The sequence below is a fragment of the Sceloporus occidentalis genome, unplaced genomic scaffold, assembly GCF_023333645.1.
Source record: "Sceloporus occidentalis isolate IW3139 unplaced genomic scaffold, rSceOcc1.0.p SCAF_3, whole genome shotgun sequence".
Taxonomy (NCBI): Eukaryota; Metazoa; Chordata; class Lepidosauria; order Squamata; family Phrynosomatidae; genus Sceloporus; species Sceloporus occidentalis.
The window spans coordinates 2,517,655-2,535,037 of NW_028316983.1; the positions used below are offsets into that span (position 1 = coordinate 2,517,655).

Here is a 17,383-nt window from a genome sequence, read left to right on the forward strand (position 1 = left end):
CCCTTATATAAAATGGAAAATCAACGTTTGCTATTTGGAATTTATACTTTTACTGAATATTTTCAAGCCATGGAGACTTGAATCCAGGGATAAAAAATCCGGGTATAAGGAGGGCCAATTGTACGTTGCACTTGGTAAAATGGGCCACCATATTGGTGGGTTAGCCAGTTACAGATGGAAGCGCTTGTGGACTGCCCTGGCCCATATTAGTCAATGCCCACAGGTGTGCTGTTGGGCACTCACACATCGCCATCCATTGACTAATATGGGCTTGAGCGCCTGTGTTTTTTGCCATCTGCAGGAGGGACAGAATTGAACTTCCCATGAATGGGAGGGGCCCACTGTACCAGAATAAGGCCAGTGTTTGTTGTCAACTGGGCTTCTATGGAGGGCATCCCACACGAAGGGTGTCACTACAGAGAAGGCTACCAATTGGGACCATTATTTCAGACTAGTCATAGGATGTAGGCTCTGGTGTGAACCACACTGAAGAAATCCTATTCTCAGGATTTTAATGGAATTCAAGGGCTGGTATATTGTCATGTCAATTTCATACGCCTGTTTGCATCATCCCCAAGTCCACCCTCACTCCAAGGAAGAGTGAAGCAGCCACTTTGGGTGGCAGATGGAACTTCTATGAACCATGTGACCGCTATGTGCCATGTGCCACACATATGTCCCAAGTGACCCATCCCAAGCTCTCTTGCTGCCCTCAGCTTTGGTGGAAAATGCTTCCATAAGGAGCATCCAATTCAGAGTAAACTGACATCTTGGTAAACTTTGGCACATAGAGAAGACACCATCTTGTCCTTTGCCGCAGGTAAAACAATGGTTTGAGTTGCTCCTCATGATCTCCCTCCCTGCTTTCCAAAAAATTGGACTACACATTGCATGTTTTACTAAAACATCACCTCAAAAATGTTTCTTGAGGCAAACAAGATGGAGGGCTTCCTTAGAAATTCAGTGCTCTCTAACAAAGGGGCTTCTGGTTCCTAGAACAAAGGCAACTTGGATCTCAAGAGAAACATCTTGGATCTCAAGAGAAACATATATATTTCCTGGGCTACCCACATGGCCAAAAGGAGAAAGGGTTGGGCTGCATGAAATTTGCAGATGATACCAAATTAGGAGGAATAGCTAATACTCCAGGGGTAGGCTTGCCATATCCCGCCTGGGGGCGGGACTTTCACAGTTTGGGGTGGGTCCGCATGGTCCCGCCCCAGTTTGGCCTCGCCTCCGGGATTCCCCCACCAGCGAGGCCCTGCAGAGAGGCCTTGGAAGACTCTGCGGTCGGAACTCCGGCCGCGGGGTCCTCCAAGGCCTCCGCGAGGCCAGGGAGGAGGAGGAGGCTGCTTGCCATTGCAGCGATTGCCGCGATGAGGAGCGGCCCCCGTGCTCCTTCCCGGCCTGGGAGCAGGCCGAGGCTTTCTCCCAAGCCGGGGAGGAGAAGGAGGACAAGGTTTTAAAATGTAGGACTTTTTTTTTTAATTTCCTGGCCAGGAAATAAAAAAAAAAAAAAAAGGTCCTACATTTTAAAACCTTGTCATACATTTGTCCCGGTTTGGAGGTCCTCAGCTATGGCAACCCTATCCAGGGGACAAGATCAAAATTCAAAATGACCCGAATAGACTAGAAAGCTGGGCCAAAGCTAACAAAATGAAATTCAACACGGAGAAATATAAGGTACTGCACTTAGGACAGAAAAATGAAATGCACAGATATAAGATTATGGGGGACACCTGGCTGAATGAAAGTACATGTGAAAGGGATCTGGGAGTCCAAGTAGACCACAAGTTGAACATGAGTCAACAGTGCGATGCGGCAGCTAAAAAGGCCAATGCAATTTTAGGCTGCATCAATAAAAGTATAGTGTCTAGATCAAGAGAAGTAATAGTGCCACTGTATTCTGCTCTGGTCAGGCCCCACCTGGAATATTGTGTCCAGTTCTGGGCACCACAATTCAAAAAGGACATTGAGAAACTGGAGCGTGTCCAGAGGAGGGCGACTAAAATGGTGAAAGGTCTGGAAACCTTGCCCTATGAGGAACGACTCAGGGAGCTGGGGATGTTTAGCCTGGAGAAGAGAAGGTTAAGAGGTGATATGATAGCCCTGTTTAAGTATTTGAACAGATGTCATTTTGAGAAGGGAACAAGCTTGTTTTCTGCTGCTCCAGAGACTAGGACCCGGAGCAATGGATGCGAGCTCCAGGAAAAGATTCCACCTCAACATTAGGAGGAGCTTCCTGAGAGTAAGGGCTGTTAGACACTCCTTCCTTGGAGTGTAGCGGAGTCTCCTTCCTTAGAGGTCTTTAAACAGGGGCTGGATGGCCATCTGTCAATGGGGTTGCTTTGATTTAGATTTGGCAGAATGGGGATGAACTGAATAGCCCTTGAGGTCTTTTCCAGCTCTAGGATCCCTTCTTTGGAGTTTTTCAAACAGAGTCTGGATGCTTTGTTTGAGAGTTCCTGCATGGATTGGATTGGACTGGATGGCTCTTGTGGTCTCCTTCAACTCTATGATTCTATGATTCTATCCCTCCAGCAACCCCTGCACTGAGAACAGAAACATCTCAACATAATGCAGGTTTGAGACTAACATCCCCCCCCCCCCGGCCCTATATGATTTTAAACCCCTTTCCCTAATGAAAAAGCCAGGTCAGCTTCGAAAGCTTTCAATTGTGCATTTTGGTTGGCTAATAAAGATATCACTATTTTGCAGATTTTGGATGTTACGGTACTTAGGAACTGCTGCCACAGTGGGTCTGGAGAAGCTGGGAATGGAATGAGTCCTGGATCCAGATGTGGCACCCACATCTGGGCCCCTTTGTGCACCTTCGGATGGGGCATCGCCAAGGGGCCTTGGATGGCTTTCAGAGCGGGAAGAACACCTTATCCGCTTGGTAAACAACCCAAGGCGCAAGGTGACAAGGACCTTGTTACACAAGAAAGGCTAAGGCTTTCCAGTGGGTTTCGGTGCCAGGGAAGGGGACGGAGGAAGGGGAAACAGAATGCAAGGCAGACAATGGGGACTTCATGGGCCAGATCAGGTTATCGGGGAGGCTTTGAGCCAGATCAGCTTAGTGAGCCGGAAGGGAACATTAGCCAAGTTCTGATAAAGGTCATGCGGTGGCTTAGCAGGAGCACTGGAGGGGAATTGGACACTTGCCTTATTGCAAAGAGCCTCTCATCCCTTGCCCATCCCTCTCCTGGGGGTTTAGAAGGGAAGGTTCCTGTTTCAGAGAAGGTATAGACATTGGGATTTAGTGAACTACAAGTGATATCCTCATGTAGCAGTTAAGAGTTAGAAACGAAGTAGATCATTGAGATTAATAGGAAAGCACAGAATAAGTGGAGAAGAGGAGGAAGAATAACAAAACATAAAAAAGGCACAGTAACTAATAAGGAAAGAGTTTGGGAATTTGGGAATTACTGTTTTAAAACTAAGAAAGACATGGAAGCCGGAATAGGGTAGATGATGCAGCAATCCTCTGCAAGTCTAAGGAAAGAAAAGTCAGTATAGACAATGATGGGTAGAACTCTGTGTAGAATTTGTAAATTGAGTGGTAACTCTTTTTATATAACGTATTGTACGAAATCAATCAATCAATGGTTCCTGCTTGATAAAACCAACTTGGCAGAGGAGGAAGAGGCCAGGGTGAAAGGGTTTTCATAGGAGAAGGGGTGGCTTTTGCTGCAGTCCAGATTCAGGGTAAGATCTCATAAAAAGCTCTTGTTTTGCAGCAAACCTCTGTGAGAGAGGCTGGCTTTTATATCCAGGAGGCTCCAGATTAAATCCCTGGCAGGATTTCCAGTTAAAAGGGTCAGAGAGACAGGAACTCTTAAACCTTAAATCTTTAACCTTAGAAATCTGGGGCCCCTTCAAACACCACTGGCAGATTCACTGGAGTCTTGTGTCTGCGAATGTTTCCCCCATAAAGGTTGCTGGACTTTTTGTGTGCGTCGTGGTGTAGTGCTTTGAGCATTGGACTAGGACTCTGGAGAGCAGGGTTCAAATCTCAGCTCAGCCATGGAAACCCACTTGGTGGACATAAGCAAGTCACATTCTCTCAGCTTCAGGGGAAGGCAATGGCAAACCCTCTCTGAAGATACTTGCCATGATAGGTTTGCCTTAAGGTTGTCATAAGTTTGCCTTAGGGTTGTCATAAGTCAGAAATGACTTGAAGACACACAACAACAACTCATGCAAAACACCTGCATTCTGTTCAAGGTTGCAAAAGCAGAATGTGGGGTCACTAGTCATGCAGAGGCACATTGTGCATGAATGCATATGCTCATTGAACATGGAGGTACTGGCATTTAGTTGTACATTTGTTTGCCTTATTCAGCTGCACAATATTGTCACTCAACACAAGGGTTCCAGATCACACTTCTGCAGGTGGCAATCTCTGCCATGCAATCCTGATGTGAGACTCCAACCAATACATCAAGTGAAATATGGGTTGGGATCGCAGATATTGTTAGATGGATTTTCCCCCAGACTTTTTCTGCTTCCTTGCACTTCCACGACACATGAAAGAAATTTGCATCAACTTTATTGCACTTCCAACCTGCCGCATCCCTCTTTTTATAGACCAAGTTGGTTTTGTGGGGGGAAATGTGCCCGTGATGTAGCATTTTCAAGGAATGTTCTTTGTAGCTCTGGCAAAGTGTGAAGTTGCTAGAGTTCTGCCAGGTTATCTGATTTTGAAAGAGAAAACCCCTTTTGACCCACTTCTGTTTTTACTCAATGTGACTTCTTCTGAATTAGACAAAGAGGCTGAAAAGAAATCCAAGCGAATGATGTTATATATGATCACTTCAGCCGGAATTATCTTTGCAAAATCATGGAAAAGACCAGAAATACCAACAATAGAAGAGTGTTTGGCAAAACTTTATGAGTCAATGGAGGTGGGTTTATTGACAGCTCTGAGGAAAGGGAAAAGAAAAGAAAAAAACAGAAGAAGATTGGTCCTGTGTTATAAAAGATAGAGAGGGGAAATAAACAATGATAATTAAAGAGAGAGAGAGATTCAAATATAAAATACACTAAGTATCACTGCAGTGTTGTTTTCCATTTTGTTAAGCATAAAGTAGAGTTGGCTTAGGAAGCATATTTAAGGAAGTAGTTGTTATATTATATGGGAAATGAAATACGCTTGTAATAAGAGGTTAGAGAAGGCATCTCGGAAGTATAGCTAATACTTTGGTTAATTATATACATAACAGCATTTTATGTAATCTTCTTCTTCTTCTTCTGTCTTTAGATTTTCTCCGTTATGTATGTTCATATGTTTCTATGTTTGTGTGTTTGTTATGTTCTCTTTTTTTGTGGATTTTTTGTGTATAATATAATAAAAGAAAAGAAAAGAAATCTGGGTTGGGATCACTCAAACCTCCAAATATTGTTGGGCTGCAGCTCCCAGCATCCCCAGGCAGCAGAGGTTATGGTGAGGAATGCTGAGAGCTGCAGCCCAACACCAGGAGATGTACATGATGCCCACTTCTGGTATAGATCCAAGGCACCAGTTCTCCGGATCCATAGGCCGGAATTTTGTTGGTTAGACCCCAATTTGCCGTTGTTGTTGTGTGCCTTCAAGTCGTTTCTGACTTATGGTGACCCTAAGGCAACCCTATCATGGGCTTTTCTTGGCAAATTTCTTCAGTGGGGGGTTTCCATTGACAGCATCTTAGGTAAAGAGATTGTGAATTGCCAAAGGTCAATCCCAGGTTTCCCTAGGACAGAGCTATGGCAGTTGAAGTGATGTGAAACAGCATTATTTCTAGTTTAGATGCTCTGTAAGGTGAACCTTGTATAGTAAAGACACTAGAATACCATTGTGTTTATGTGATGCGAGTCTCCCACCCCAGAATACATTTTACCCACACTTCTTATATAGAAAAGCTGAAATGCCAGTGTTCAATTGCATTCAGATTTCTCTTGCTGTTTTTTATCTCGGGGCCAGATGTATTGACCAAGGGTGGCATTCTGTGGGTGCAATAGCAAGAGAAGGGAAAAAGCTTCTGCTGTTGCACCTAAAAAGGAAAAATACTTGGGAGACTTAGGATATGGCTCACAGATGTTGTATATCTTGTACAGCCCTGGAAAATGGCAGCCACTGGTGTAGTGCACAACAAAATGCTACAGCACTTGCATGTTGCTTTTCAACATTCTTGGGGTGGAGTTGGCTTGAATGCTTTGGAGAAGCTATATTTTCGCGGCCTCACATCCACTTTTGCTGTACAGATATCACTTGTAACTATTTGCAAGTTAGTAAGGGTGCCATCCATAGCATTAGAGTGATGTGACTCCTCAAAAGCTGTCTTCCTCCAATGGCCACCATTTTGAAAGTCCTGTTGGCAGGGATAGTGGGTGACTCTCATGTCAGTGGGTGAGGAAGGTACTCTTTCTTGTATTCTGAACTTTCAAGTCACTGCCCAAGGTGCTGAGCTGCTTACATCCCAAAGCAGCAGCAAATGGAGAAGCCATAAAACTAGGATTGGCTGCCACTGCCCTAGTGGGATGGCACTGGTGGCTTGCTATTTCATAGAATCGTAGAATCATAGATTTGGAAGAAGCCCCAAGGGCCATCCCATCCAACCCCATTCTGCCATGCAGGAACTCACCATCAAAGCATTCCCAAAAGGTGACCATCTAGCCTCTGTTTAAAGACTCCAAGGAAGGAGACTCCACCAGAATCCTAGTCAGCATCTTCCATGGTTGAACAGCCCTTATTCTCAGGAAGTTCCTCCTAATGTTGAGCTGAAACCTCTTTTCCTGTTGCTTGCATCCATTGCTTTGTGTTCTCATCTCTGGAGCAGCAGAAAACAAGCTTGCTCCCCCCTCAATATGACATCCCTTCCAGTATTTAAACAGGGCTATGGTTTCACCTCTTAACCATCTCTGCTCCAGGCTAAACAGATCTAATGCCCTACATCTCTCCTCATAGGGCATGGTTTCCAGATTTGTTTTTCTGAGCATGGACAGAATTCTGGCTTCAGTAAAAGGAAAACCAAAGAAGTGCAGAAGAGGAAAGCAGAATCTTTTATTTATTTTGAAATATCATTGTAGGCTTTTGGCTGGAAAGCTACAGAACCAGGAACCCATGAGGAACTTTGGACTAGGGCAGAATTCTGCTAGCCCTCCAAGGCTGCGTCTGCACTGCAGAATCAATACATAGCTTTTTGTGGGTTTTTCAGGCCATGTGGCCATGTTCTAGAAAAATACCCCGAAAAACCCACAAAAAAGTATGGATGCCGGTCATGAAAGCCTTTGACTTCAAAGAATTAATGCAGTTTGACACTGCTTTAACAGCCAGGATTCAATGCTATGGAGTCCTGGGAGTCCTGTTTTTGTGTTTTGAGATATTTAGCCTTCTCTATTTGAGAACTCTGGTGCCACAACAAACTACAAACCTCAGGACTCCCTACCATAGAGCCATGGCAGTTAGCGTGGTGTCAAACTGCATTAATTCTGCAGTGTGGCAGCAGCCCAAGACTTTGTGGGCTGGAGACAGGTTCCTTGTTTAGGGTGGCCTAGGTGGCTGTCTTTTCCGACTCTAGAAATGCCCTCTGTTTGGGTGGTGAGCGCTCAGAAGCTAAAGTGAGCAAAGCTGAGAGGTGGTGAGCTGGGAAGGTCCTGCTGGACTTGCTGCGTCATGTGCAGTTCTTCTCAGTGTTGTTTGTGAACAATTTTTTCCATCTTCTCCATCAGAGCAGAGTAGTCAATAGGATTGGACTGGACATCCAACATCAGAGTATTCTGCAAAGGGTGAAGAATCCACAGATGATCACATTTAGATACCACAATGATTTCTTGGACCCCCTAAACCTTTTCCCTCCACCCCTGCCCTTGAGAACAGGGGGCAGAATCTCAAAGGAGTGCCCATGCAACAGCAATGATGATGCCCAGCGCAAACTGGGAGGGAGGCACTCTCTCAATGAAATCAATTGGAGAGCTCAGTTGCTGCCAGTATTGCAAAGAGGTCTATATCCTGGGCCATGGTCCTTGCCATTCCACCCCCCTGCCATGCAGGAACATGCCTCACTCTCTCACAAAACTTTCCCCCACCAAAATATCTTTCCTTTTGCTTCTTGACCGGTCTAATACTAGGATGCCTGCTTGCCCATTTCCATTAGGACTCAGTGGTGGAGCAAGTGCACTCCAGAACTGTGAGGACCAATGATGGCCATCTCCTCTGGAGCTCAGGAGGGCTCCATGGCATGTCAGCCTGCACACATCTTAGCATGGAAGAGTTCAGAGAGTTTTTGGAATGGGCACCAGGAGATACTTGGGCCCTGGTTCCCACTTAATCCAAATTGCTGAAGCGATTCCAAGAGGGGGGCCATGCTCCAGATCCATTTAACTCATGTCTTTTTGATGCTGATTTTTTTCCACTTCTTTTTCAATAAATCGATTCTGCACAAGTGTGAACCACATACAGATCAGAATCTCCATCCACCATCATCCAGAGAGGGAGAAGGGTAAGTCAGCTCCATCAGGCCTTCCCTGAAAGAGGATCCCACCCCTCCATCCACCATCATCCAGAGAGGGGGAAGGTGAAGCCATCCAGCCTGGAGGGAGTGAAACGGCAGGCCCAATGCCATCGGGCCTATCCTTAAGATATAGAGCCTTCCCTCCAGTCCATCTGCCTTGGTCCAGGCCTCAGAGGGAAAGATGAACTCCAGAACCTGATCCCCTTCTCCACAACCATCCCCTTCTCCTTTTATGTTTTGTCCTCTTAGATTGTAAGCCTGAGGGCAGGGAACCGTCTAATCAAAAGATTGTATGTACAGTGCTGTGTAAATTTACAGCACTATATAAATAAAGCTTAATAATAATAATAATAATAATAATAATAATAATAATAATAATAATAAATTTAAATTTCCCCTTTGGACAGCTGGAACTGAATCATTTTGAATCGGTTCCCATTTGTGAATGGGAACCACAAGTGGATTATTTTGGAAGGAAAAACGTGATCGGGGCAAATGTAGTGGGAACCACTCTCCACTGTCAAATCGATCCATCAATTCGAATCACACGCCAATTTATCTGTAAGTGGGAATGGGGCCTGGGACTGAGGTAGAAGCCGGTTGAAACACATCCCAGCAGAAGCTATTCTTCACCATCTAAGAGCAAAAGGGATCTTGTAGCATCTTTGTGACTAACTGAAAGGAAGAAGCTGGTAGTATGAGTTTTCATAGACCTGGATCTACTTCCTCAGATGCTTGAAGGGAGGGTCCAGGGACTGACCTTAAGGTAGACTCAGGTCTATGGAAACTCATGCATGCTACCAGCTTCCCTCCACTAGATGCATCTGAGGAAGCAGACTCAAGTCTACAAAAGCTCATGCTACCGGCTTCTTTCTTTCAGTCAGCATCAAAGGTGCCCCAAGATCCTTTTGCATACTGATTTTCCAGACAAACATGGCCATGTCTTCAAAGTCTACCATCTAGAAGCCTTGGTATAACAAATAAAAATACAAGCAAGCAAGCAAGTTTCCAGGAACTGACCGGGAACTTCTCAAAGCGTGTTTTGCTCTCTTCATATGTAGCCCCCAAAATGCTTGGAAGGGCCACCTGGTTTTCAGCCAGGGCTTCTGGAACATGCAAAGAAAAGAGAGAGAGGTTGTTAGGATGGGCAACAGGCATATCACTAGGCTCCCTTTCTAATCCCTGGCTCAGGCAAGGTCTCGATCTGTCTACGGCCTTCGACACCGTGGACCACTGTCTCCTAATAGATGTACTCTCTGACCTTGGTTTCTCGGGCCTTGTTCTCGATTGGTTCACATCTTACCTGTCAGATAGATCTTTTACAGTGGTCTTGGGTGGTCAGAACTCGTCTTCTGTCTCCTTATCTGTTGGAGTTCCTCAGGGCTCTGTTTTGGGTCCCCTTCTGTTCTCTTTATACACACTCTCCCTTGGCAAACTTATCAGTTCTTTTGGTTTCTCCTACCATCTGTACGCCGATGATACCCAGCTGTACCTTTCCACCCCTAATCTTTCGCCAGAGCTAGAGCAGCAAGTGTCATCCTGTTTAACAGCTGTCTCCCACTGGATGCACCATCGGCGTCTGAAGCTCAATATGTCCAAGACAGAGCTTCTTGTTTTCCCTCCTAAGCCCACCCTTCACTATTCCTTTTCTATTTCTGTCAATAACGTCTCTATCCAGCCGGTCCAGGAAGCCCGCAGTCTTGGTTTCATCTTTGACTCCTCCTTGTCATTTATCCCTCAGATCCAGACTACAGCCAAAGTCTGTAGATTCCTTCTCTATAATATCCCCAAAATCCGTCCATATCTCTCAGCTTCTACCACAAAGACACTGGTCCATGCCCTAGTGGTCTCACGACTAGACTACTGTAACCTCCTCTTCGCAGGGCTTCCCCTCTCTCATCTCCACCCATTAATTTCTGTTCAGCATTCAGCTGCACGCATTATTTCACTCGCTCGCCGTTATGATCATGTCTCCCCTCTGTTGTCCTCCCTTCACTGGCTCCCTTTTCCTTTCCGCATCAGGTACAAACTTTTGCTACTCACCTTTAAAGCCCTGCATGGGCTGGCCCCTCTTTATTTGACCGATCTTCTCTCTCCCTACATCCCTACTCGCACTCTCCGCTCTGGCAGCCAAAGTCTCCTCTCCCAACCCAGGATCTTCTCTGCCCCATCCTGGATCCGTCCCTTCTCTCTTGCTGCCCCTCATTTCTGGAACCTTCTTCCTCTGCATTCACGGCTCATCACTTCCCTAACCAGCTTTAAGGCTGAGCTGAGAACCATATTGTTTAGGGAAGCGTTCTCAGGGAATTTGTGATTGTCATCTGGCTGTCTGACAATATTTGATGTGATGTGATTTGTTTTATATTTGATGTTTTTAATTTGTTTTTTTTTTTTCTATATGGTAATTTTATCTATTCCTCTTTTTAATTGTTATTATCTTAGAGTGTACGCCTTGGGCAGGCTTTTATATACTTTTTAATTTTACCGACTTTGTACAGCGCTGTGTATAATTACAGCGCTTTAGAAATAAAGTTTAATAATAATAATAATAATAATAATAATAATAATAATTCCCAGCAACACCCTCCTCTCTCAGCCCCATGTTCAGGCAGCAAATGCACCCCATCAAATGTTGTTGGCTTTGGAATATCAAGGATAAAGAATTCCTTTGGAGGCTGACAAAGGCCAAACATTTTGGAACAGACCGTACTATTATTGTAGAGCTTAGTTTTAGGCTACAAATCAAATCCACCAGCCAGCAAGGATCACCCAACAGAAGACGAGTTGGGCAACTCTGTCTGTTCCATTCCACGGCCAAGAAGAATCTACCTTATCTGACGTTGTAGTGGTGGTGGTTTTTTGTTTATTTTATTTTTATTTATTTTATTTGCCAAATAAGTGACAAATGTCACACGCAGTTACTTACTGTTGACGTTGGGCACACAAGCAGTGCTCACAATATCCTGCATATAATTCTTCAGTGCTTCCACCTGCAAAAGTAAGAAGACACCAAGCTCCTGTGACAAACTGATACACAAACTGCATTCATTATATTATAGGTATTGTTTTCAAGGATAAAATTTGACAAAATGATTTTGTGACTGAGTGGGAATCATCGTTTCACACTACGATAGACCTGTGGTCAATCCATCCTAGTCTAATCTGACTAATGCCATCCTTCCAAAGATTTATGGTGATCAAAATAGATGATAGGATTATCTGGAGGTGCTGTTTTTCAGAGCTGCTCCCCTCAAGGGCTGAAAATGCTAGTTAGTTACAGCACATAACTTTCATCGCAGCCTTTCTTGCATTTACCATGCTTTGTTTTGCATTTGGTCAGTGGAAGGGAAATATAGGTTTAAGCGGCTGGTGCATGTATCTCTGAGGAAATCTCATTGTTGGAGGGAAAACAGGTTCATAGAGAATATGCATTCCCCTTAACGTCTAAATTTGACACTCAGGCAGGAGTCTGACCTATGACTGATGGAAGCTAGAACCTGGAATGTTTTTGTCACTGGATGACTGCTCCATATAGAGAACTACTGCCTGCATCCCTCTGTCATGGTGTAAATTAAGTAAGTATATGAATATTTAGCAGAGGCACTAGGGAACACTGTTAGCAATTTACACAGTTCAGTAAGGACACTGGCAAGATTGTCTGATGCCCAATGGGCCCTATGGATGCATATCAGTCTTCCCTACCCACTGCCCAGTGGGCATTGGTCACTTCTCTGGCTCCCGTACATAGTAACATAACAGCAGCCCTTTAATGGATACAGACATTATGGAACATACATCCACTTGCAAAGACCTAAATCCTCAACAGGGTTCCAACCAATAGCTCTGCCACTTGGCATCTCTTCTTTGCAGTATTCTCACATTTTGTACTGGTCCCAGTATGAATACTCAGGTTTCGGTCTGGTACCACCCACCTGATGTGAATACCCCTCAAGAATATAAACGGTTTTGTGTTTGGAGGGAGCTGGAAGCCTGCCTGAGCAATTCCAAGCCCTGGCATGTTCCGCTGCCTTCCTTGCTACAGACTGCCAACTTGCACCCTCAGTTCTGGCCCTTTTTGCACACCTTCTGACCCAAGAATCCAACTTACTTTAGCATCAGTTGCTGATGGAGAAGTGACACCAATACTCGTGATCCTACAAAATGAAGAGGAAGATGTTAACAAAACACAGGCATCCACATATGTCAGTCTGACCAGTACAACCAACACCCTGAATTCCATTTATGTCCTTTCTCATACTCTTATACCACCCCTTTAACCACTAGGCCCCCATAAGCACACCTGATCTTGCCTGGTTTCAGAAACTAAGCAGGGCTAGGTGGGTTGGTACATGGCCAAACCATGCCAACCATCTTTCCTTCTGGACTTACATCTGTATATGCTGCTAATAAGATACCAGCCCATGTGTGATACAAGCCAGTGTGGCATAGTGGCTTGGTCTAGGACTCTGAAAAATTAGAAATGGGTCGACACCCAAATGTCCACACTGACCGCTCCCAAGGCGGCCCAAATGCACACAGCCTGACCACCCACTCGACACCCTGCCACTGGGGTTTGTTTGTTTTTTGTCACCTCTCCACCATGCAATAGCATTTTACATTTCTGTACCACTTCATAGTGAACTAAGCACTCTCTGAGCAGTTTACAATGTGTTAGCCACTTGCCCCCAACAAACTGGGTACTCATTTTACCAACCTACAAAAGGATGAAAGACTGATCCAACCTTGGAGCCCCTGGGATCAAACTCACAATGTTTTGCCTGCAAGACCAGCCTTTAACCATTGCACTACCAAGGCATAAACAGTTTTTTCAGGCTTTGAACATTATATATAAAAACAGTCACAGCCTCAGAAGAAATCTAGAAAACCTCTTCTTCAACAGGAGGCTTCTGCAACAAGATGAAAAGAATTCCCACTCCCATACCTGACAGTTCCTATTTCAATCTTCAGTTTTTCATTTTCCACATCAAAACTGACTTCCCATTGCTGGACCTGCGATCGGACAACGGAAGAGATGTTGAGTGAATAACCTTCCCTCGATTCTTCAGGAATCAGAGCAGCAAAAGAGACCACAAGGGTCAGCTAGTCCAACCCTATCCTGCCATGCAGGAAAACACCATCCAAAAAGTCAGAAGAGATTCAGTGAACAAGTCATATGGCCAGAAAAGAGAGAGAGAGACCGTGATAAGAGCACAAGTTGGCATTTTCTTGGGGTTTTGCTGTGTGCCCACGCAAACTCAGAATTCAGTTTATTTTGCACAGGTCTGAAAAGGTGAATGCCAGATTTCTGAATTTTCAAATTTAGAAGATTTAGATTGTTTGAGAAGAGGGCAGAAAAGGGATGAAGATGAAAAACCATCCAACCCAACCATCGCTAACATTATTGTGATGACCAGAATGATATACAAGCTTAGAGCTGGGCTGAGATTCCAAAATGCAGTTCTGTAGCACACACAGTGCAGAGTTATGTGCTGACTGTCCTACGCAACCCTTGTGTTGAATGACATGATCCACAACTAAAAGCAAACTGAATGGGCTACCAACTCCACAATCGAATGTACATCTTCACGTGAAATTTAAGTATGCACACACTTAATGCATGTACAACCACCACTTAAATATATATGTCCTAATTTACCTATATTACTTGGACCAAGAGAGGGATTTTAGGGAGGGTGTCTGCATGCAGTCCGAAATGCCTGCCTGCATTGCTGGTCCATTTCTCCCTACATTGGTGCATGGTTCCTCCATCCCTGGAGGTGGACAGGAACACAAGAGACAGGAATTGGGTTGTAGACCCACGAAGCCAAGAACTAATGCACATTTTGTCAAAGAGAGGTAGATTGAGTGCGTACCATGTCCAAGGAAAGGAGTTTTCCACCCTCTGGGTCTTGGATGAAGTCAACAGTGGAATGGACTTTCATAGAACTTTCCTGTGATCCCAAGGAATGTGTGACTGGTTCTTTAAGCCTTAGTTCTGCCTTCACTTTTTTTGACCGAGGCAGCTTCCCTGCAATCTGTAGGAAATAAGAGTGCAGTTAAGAGCCATGCTGTAAGGAAACCAAAAACCCTGGGCAACTTGTGGTATAAGCCAGTGGTTCTCAACCTTCCTAATGCCGCGACCCTTTGATACAGTTCCTCATGTGACTCCCAACCATAAAATTAGCAGTGTCTTGGTTCCTAAGACCATTGGAAATATGTGTTTTTTGACGGTCTTAGGAGACCCCTGTGAAAGGACCGTTCGACCCCCAAAGAGGTCATGACTTACAGGATGAGAACTGCTAGTCTAAGTGATGGATAGAGTTTCCCCCAAACACACACACACACACCACTTCAGGATGTGGAACCTATGGCTCCCACTTGGATGCTGGGAAGACACACAGAAACCTCTAGATGCTTTTTGTCCTGATCTCCAAGGCTGCATCTGCACTGCAGAAATAATGCAGTTTGACTTTAGCTGCCGTGGCTCAATGCTATGGAATCCTGGGAACTGTCGTTTGGTGAGATATTTAGCCTTTTTTTGTCAGAGAGCTCCAGTGCCACACCAGACTGCAAATCCCAGGATTCCTTAGGATGGAGCCATGCCAGTTAAAGTGGTGTCAAACTGTGTTATTTCAGAAGTGCAGATGCAGCCCAAGACACATTTCTCCTCCTTTTAGTCATTGATCTATTGCCAACTGTCTCACCTTTGCCAAAGCCCATTTGCTTTGAAAAATAAAAATGAAGATGAAGATGAAAAAGTAATCATTTGAATCTTGTTGGTTACTCCCAACTAAACTTTCTTCATGAGATAAGGCCAGTTTTGCACCAAATCCACCAAATCCCTCCCTTAAACTGGTTTTTAAAAGTTTATCTTTTGCTCCAGAGTTTGCAGGAAAACCCAGAGCACAGTGACCCCAGGCATCTCTCTGTACATGTGTCCCCATTATACATAAAATGAGTAAGGTGCAAATGGTCCCCCACTTGAGATAGCCTTGGCATCATGCCCCCTGGGCTGAAAATGCTGCTGCTCAATGCCAGGTTGGTGAATGGGAAAACACCACTGACCCAGGACTTGATCCTGGATGAGCATGCCAACCTGGCTTGTATTATAGAGACCTGGCTGGATGAAGCTGGGGGGATAAGCTCTCCCATCTTTGCCCACCTGGTTTCTCCGTCCAGCTGCAGGCAATGCCTAGGGGGCAGGGAGGCAGAGTTGCAGTAGTCTATTGGGGTTCCCTCTCCCTCACTAGGTGCCCTGTGGGTATGAGTGGGTCAATCTAAAGGTGGGTGGCTGGGACAGAATAGGGCTGTGCTGGAAAACCTATGGCACACATGTCAGAAGTGGCACACGATGCCATTTCACCTGGCACCCGGCGGGGAGGAAGAGGAAGATGTGCCTGTGGCCCCACTTCCTGAGCTTTTCCCACCCTTCAGCTGTCTCTTGGAAACAGATGGGAGCCAGGAAAAGGTGTGGGGAGAGAAGTCCCATCCCCAGAAGGCGAAATTAAGAAAATTCTTAATTGGGGCACGCAGCCCCCAAAGGTTTGCCATCACTGGAATAGGGATTCTGTTGGTGTACCATCCACCCCGCTGCTCAAGAGTCTCCCTTCCTGAGATGCCTCAGTTGGTCTCAGCAGTGGTATTGGAGGAGATGATCACATTTACTTTTTTACCCGATCCAAGCACAGGACAGGATCAGGCTGCAATGGGGGGGGGGGGGTGTTATCGCACACAAAACTGCTGCTGCGCTGCCGGCCGACCACCACCTGTCCTTGAGCCGGTTGATTTTAAAGGACGGAAAGCTTGCAAAATTCATTGCAATAAGCACAGCTCAGGGACGGGGGGGGGGGGGGGGGGGGGTCAGCTACAAGCAGCAACAATTTCATGTGTGATAATACCCGTTTTCTCCCATTGCAGCCAGATCCCATCCTGTGCCTGGATTGGGCAAAAAATGTGTGTGTGATAATCTCTGGAGTCTCCACAGCTGGTTGTGCTGGAGGACTTCAACATCCATGCGGAGTCTGCTCTGTCAGGAGTGGCTCAGGACTTCATGTCTGCCATGACAACTGTGGGGCTGTCCCAAGTTGTGCCACTGAAATGGCTGGATACACTCGAGAAATAGTTTTCTGTGCAGGACAGGATGCTGATGATCTCAATGTGCAGGAATTTTCAGCAGTTCCATTTTCATGGACAGACCAATACCTTAGATTAGACTTAGATTAGACTCACTGGGACTCAGAGCCTCTGCAGGGCTGGGGGCACGATTCAGATGGTCTGTCCCAGAAGGCTTATGGTAAGCCACCCTGAGTCCCAATATTGGGAGACAGGCAGGATATAAATAAATATAACGATGATGATGGTGATAGTGATGGTAATGGTGGTGATGATGATAAACACAAGTGGATGTACACCTACTTTCTAAAGAAGTGTTCTCCAAGTCAACTCACCGATGGGATCATTTCTGCCAACTTTTCAGTAGTGAGTGAAGCAACCTGTCAATGGGGATGAGGGGGGAAATTCATAAGGAGGAAAATCAAAGTATCTGAAGCATAGATATTTGTGGGGATTTGGGGATATGTGACCATGTTCTGGAAGAATTTATTCCTGACATTTCGCCTCTATCTGTGGCTGGCATCTTCAGAGAATGGTGGCATGGAGGTGTGTGCGGGCTATATATGCTGTGTGACCCTTGGTTGGGAAAAGGCGATTTGCATCTTAACCTGTGGCTTAGTCTATTGGTGAATGGCAAGGACTCAGGCTGGGAGGCATATGAGAGAAAGCTTTGTGTCTATGGAATTAGCAATCCGTTGTCTGTTGGGAAACCCCCTGACCCTGGTGTTTTGGTTGTTTGTTCAGCACAGGTAGCTAAACTTTGTTTACTTCCAGGGTTT

At 45.3% G+C, this 17,383-nt stretch overlaps 1 protein-coding gene across 1 annotated transcript; it reads right to left on the bottom strand.

Moving 5' to 3' along the window:
* Positions 1 to 7,055: 7,055 nt before the first annotated feature.
* On the bottom strand, positions 7,056 to 16,975 carry LOC149315421 (BPI fold-containing family B member 6-like). Its single transcript, XM_089518428.1, has 7 exons — positions 16,940 to 16,975; positions 14,366 to 14,527; positions 13,435 to 13,502; positions 12,601 to 12,646; positions 11,419 to 11,482; positions 9,513 to 9,598; positions 7,056 to 7,758 (listed from the first exon to the last, which is right to left on the bottom strand). The coding sequence occupies exons 1-7, from the start codon at positions 16,949 to 16,951 to the stop codon at positions 7,669 to 7,671; spliced, it is 528 nt and encodes a 175-aa protein (XP_089374554.1). The 5' UTR covers positions 16,952 to 16,975; the 3' UTR covers positions 7,056 to 7,668.
* Positions 16,976 to 17,383: the final 408 nt, after the last annotated feature.

Coding starts and splice junctions, on each gene's coding strand:
- LOC149315421 (XM_089518428.1), bottom strand. Junction 12,647..13,434: donor ATTGAAATAGGAACTGTCAG/GTATGGGAGTGG, acceptor TTCATTTTGTAG/GATCACGAGTATTGGTGTCA. Junction 7,759..9,512: donor CACGCTTTGAGAAGTTCCCG/GTCAGTTCCTGG, acceptor CACCCTTTGCAG/AATACTCTGATGTTGGATGT.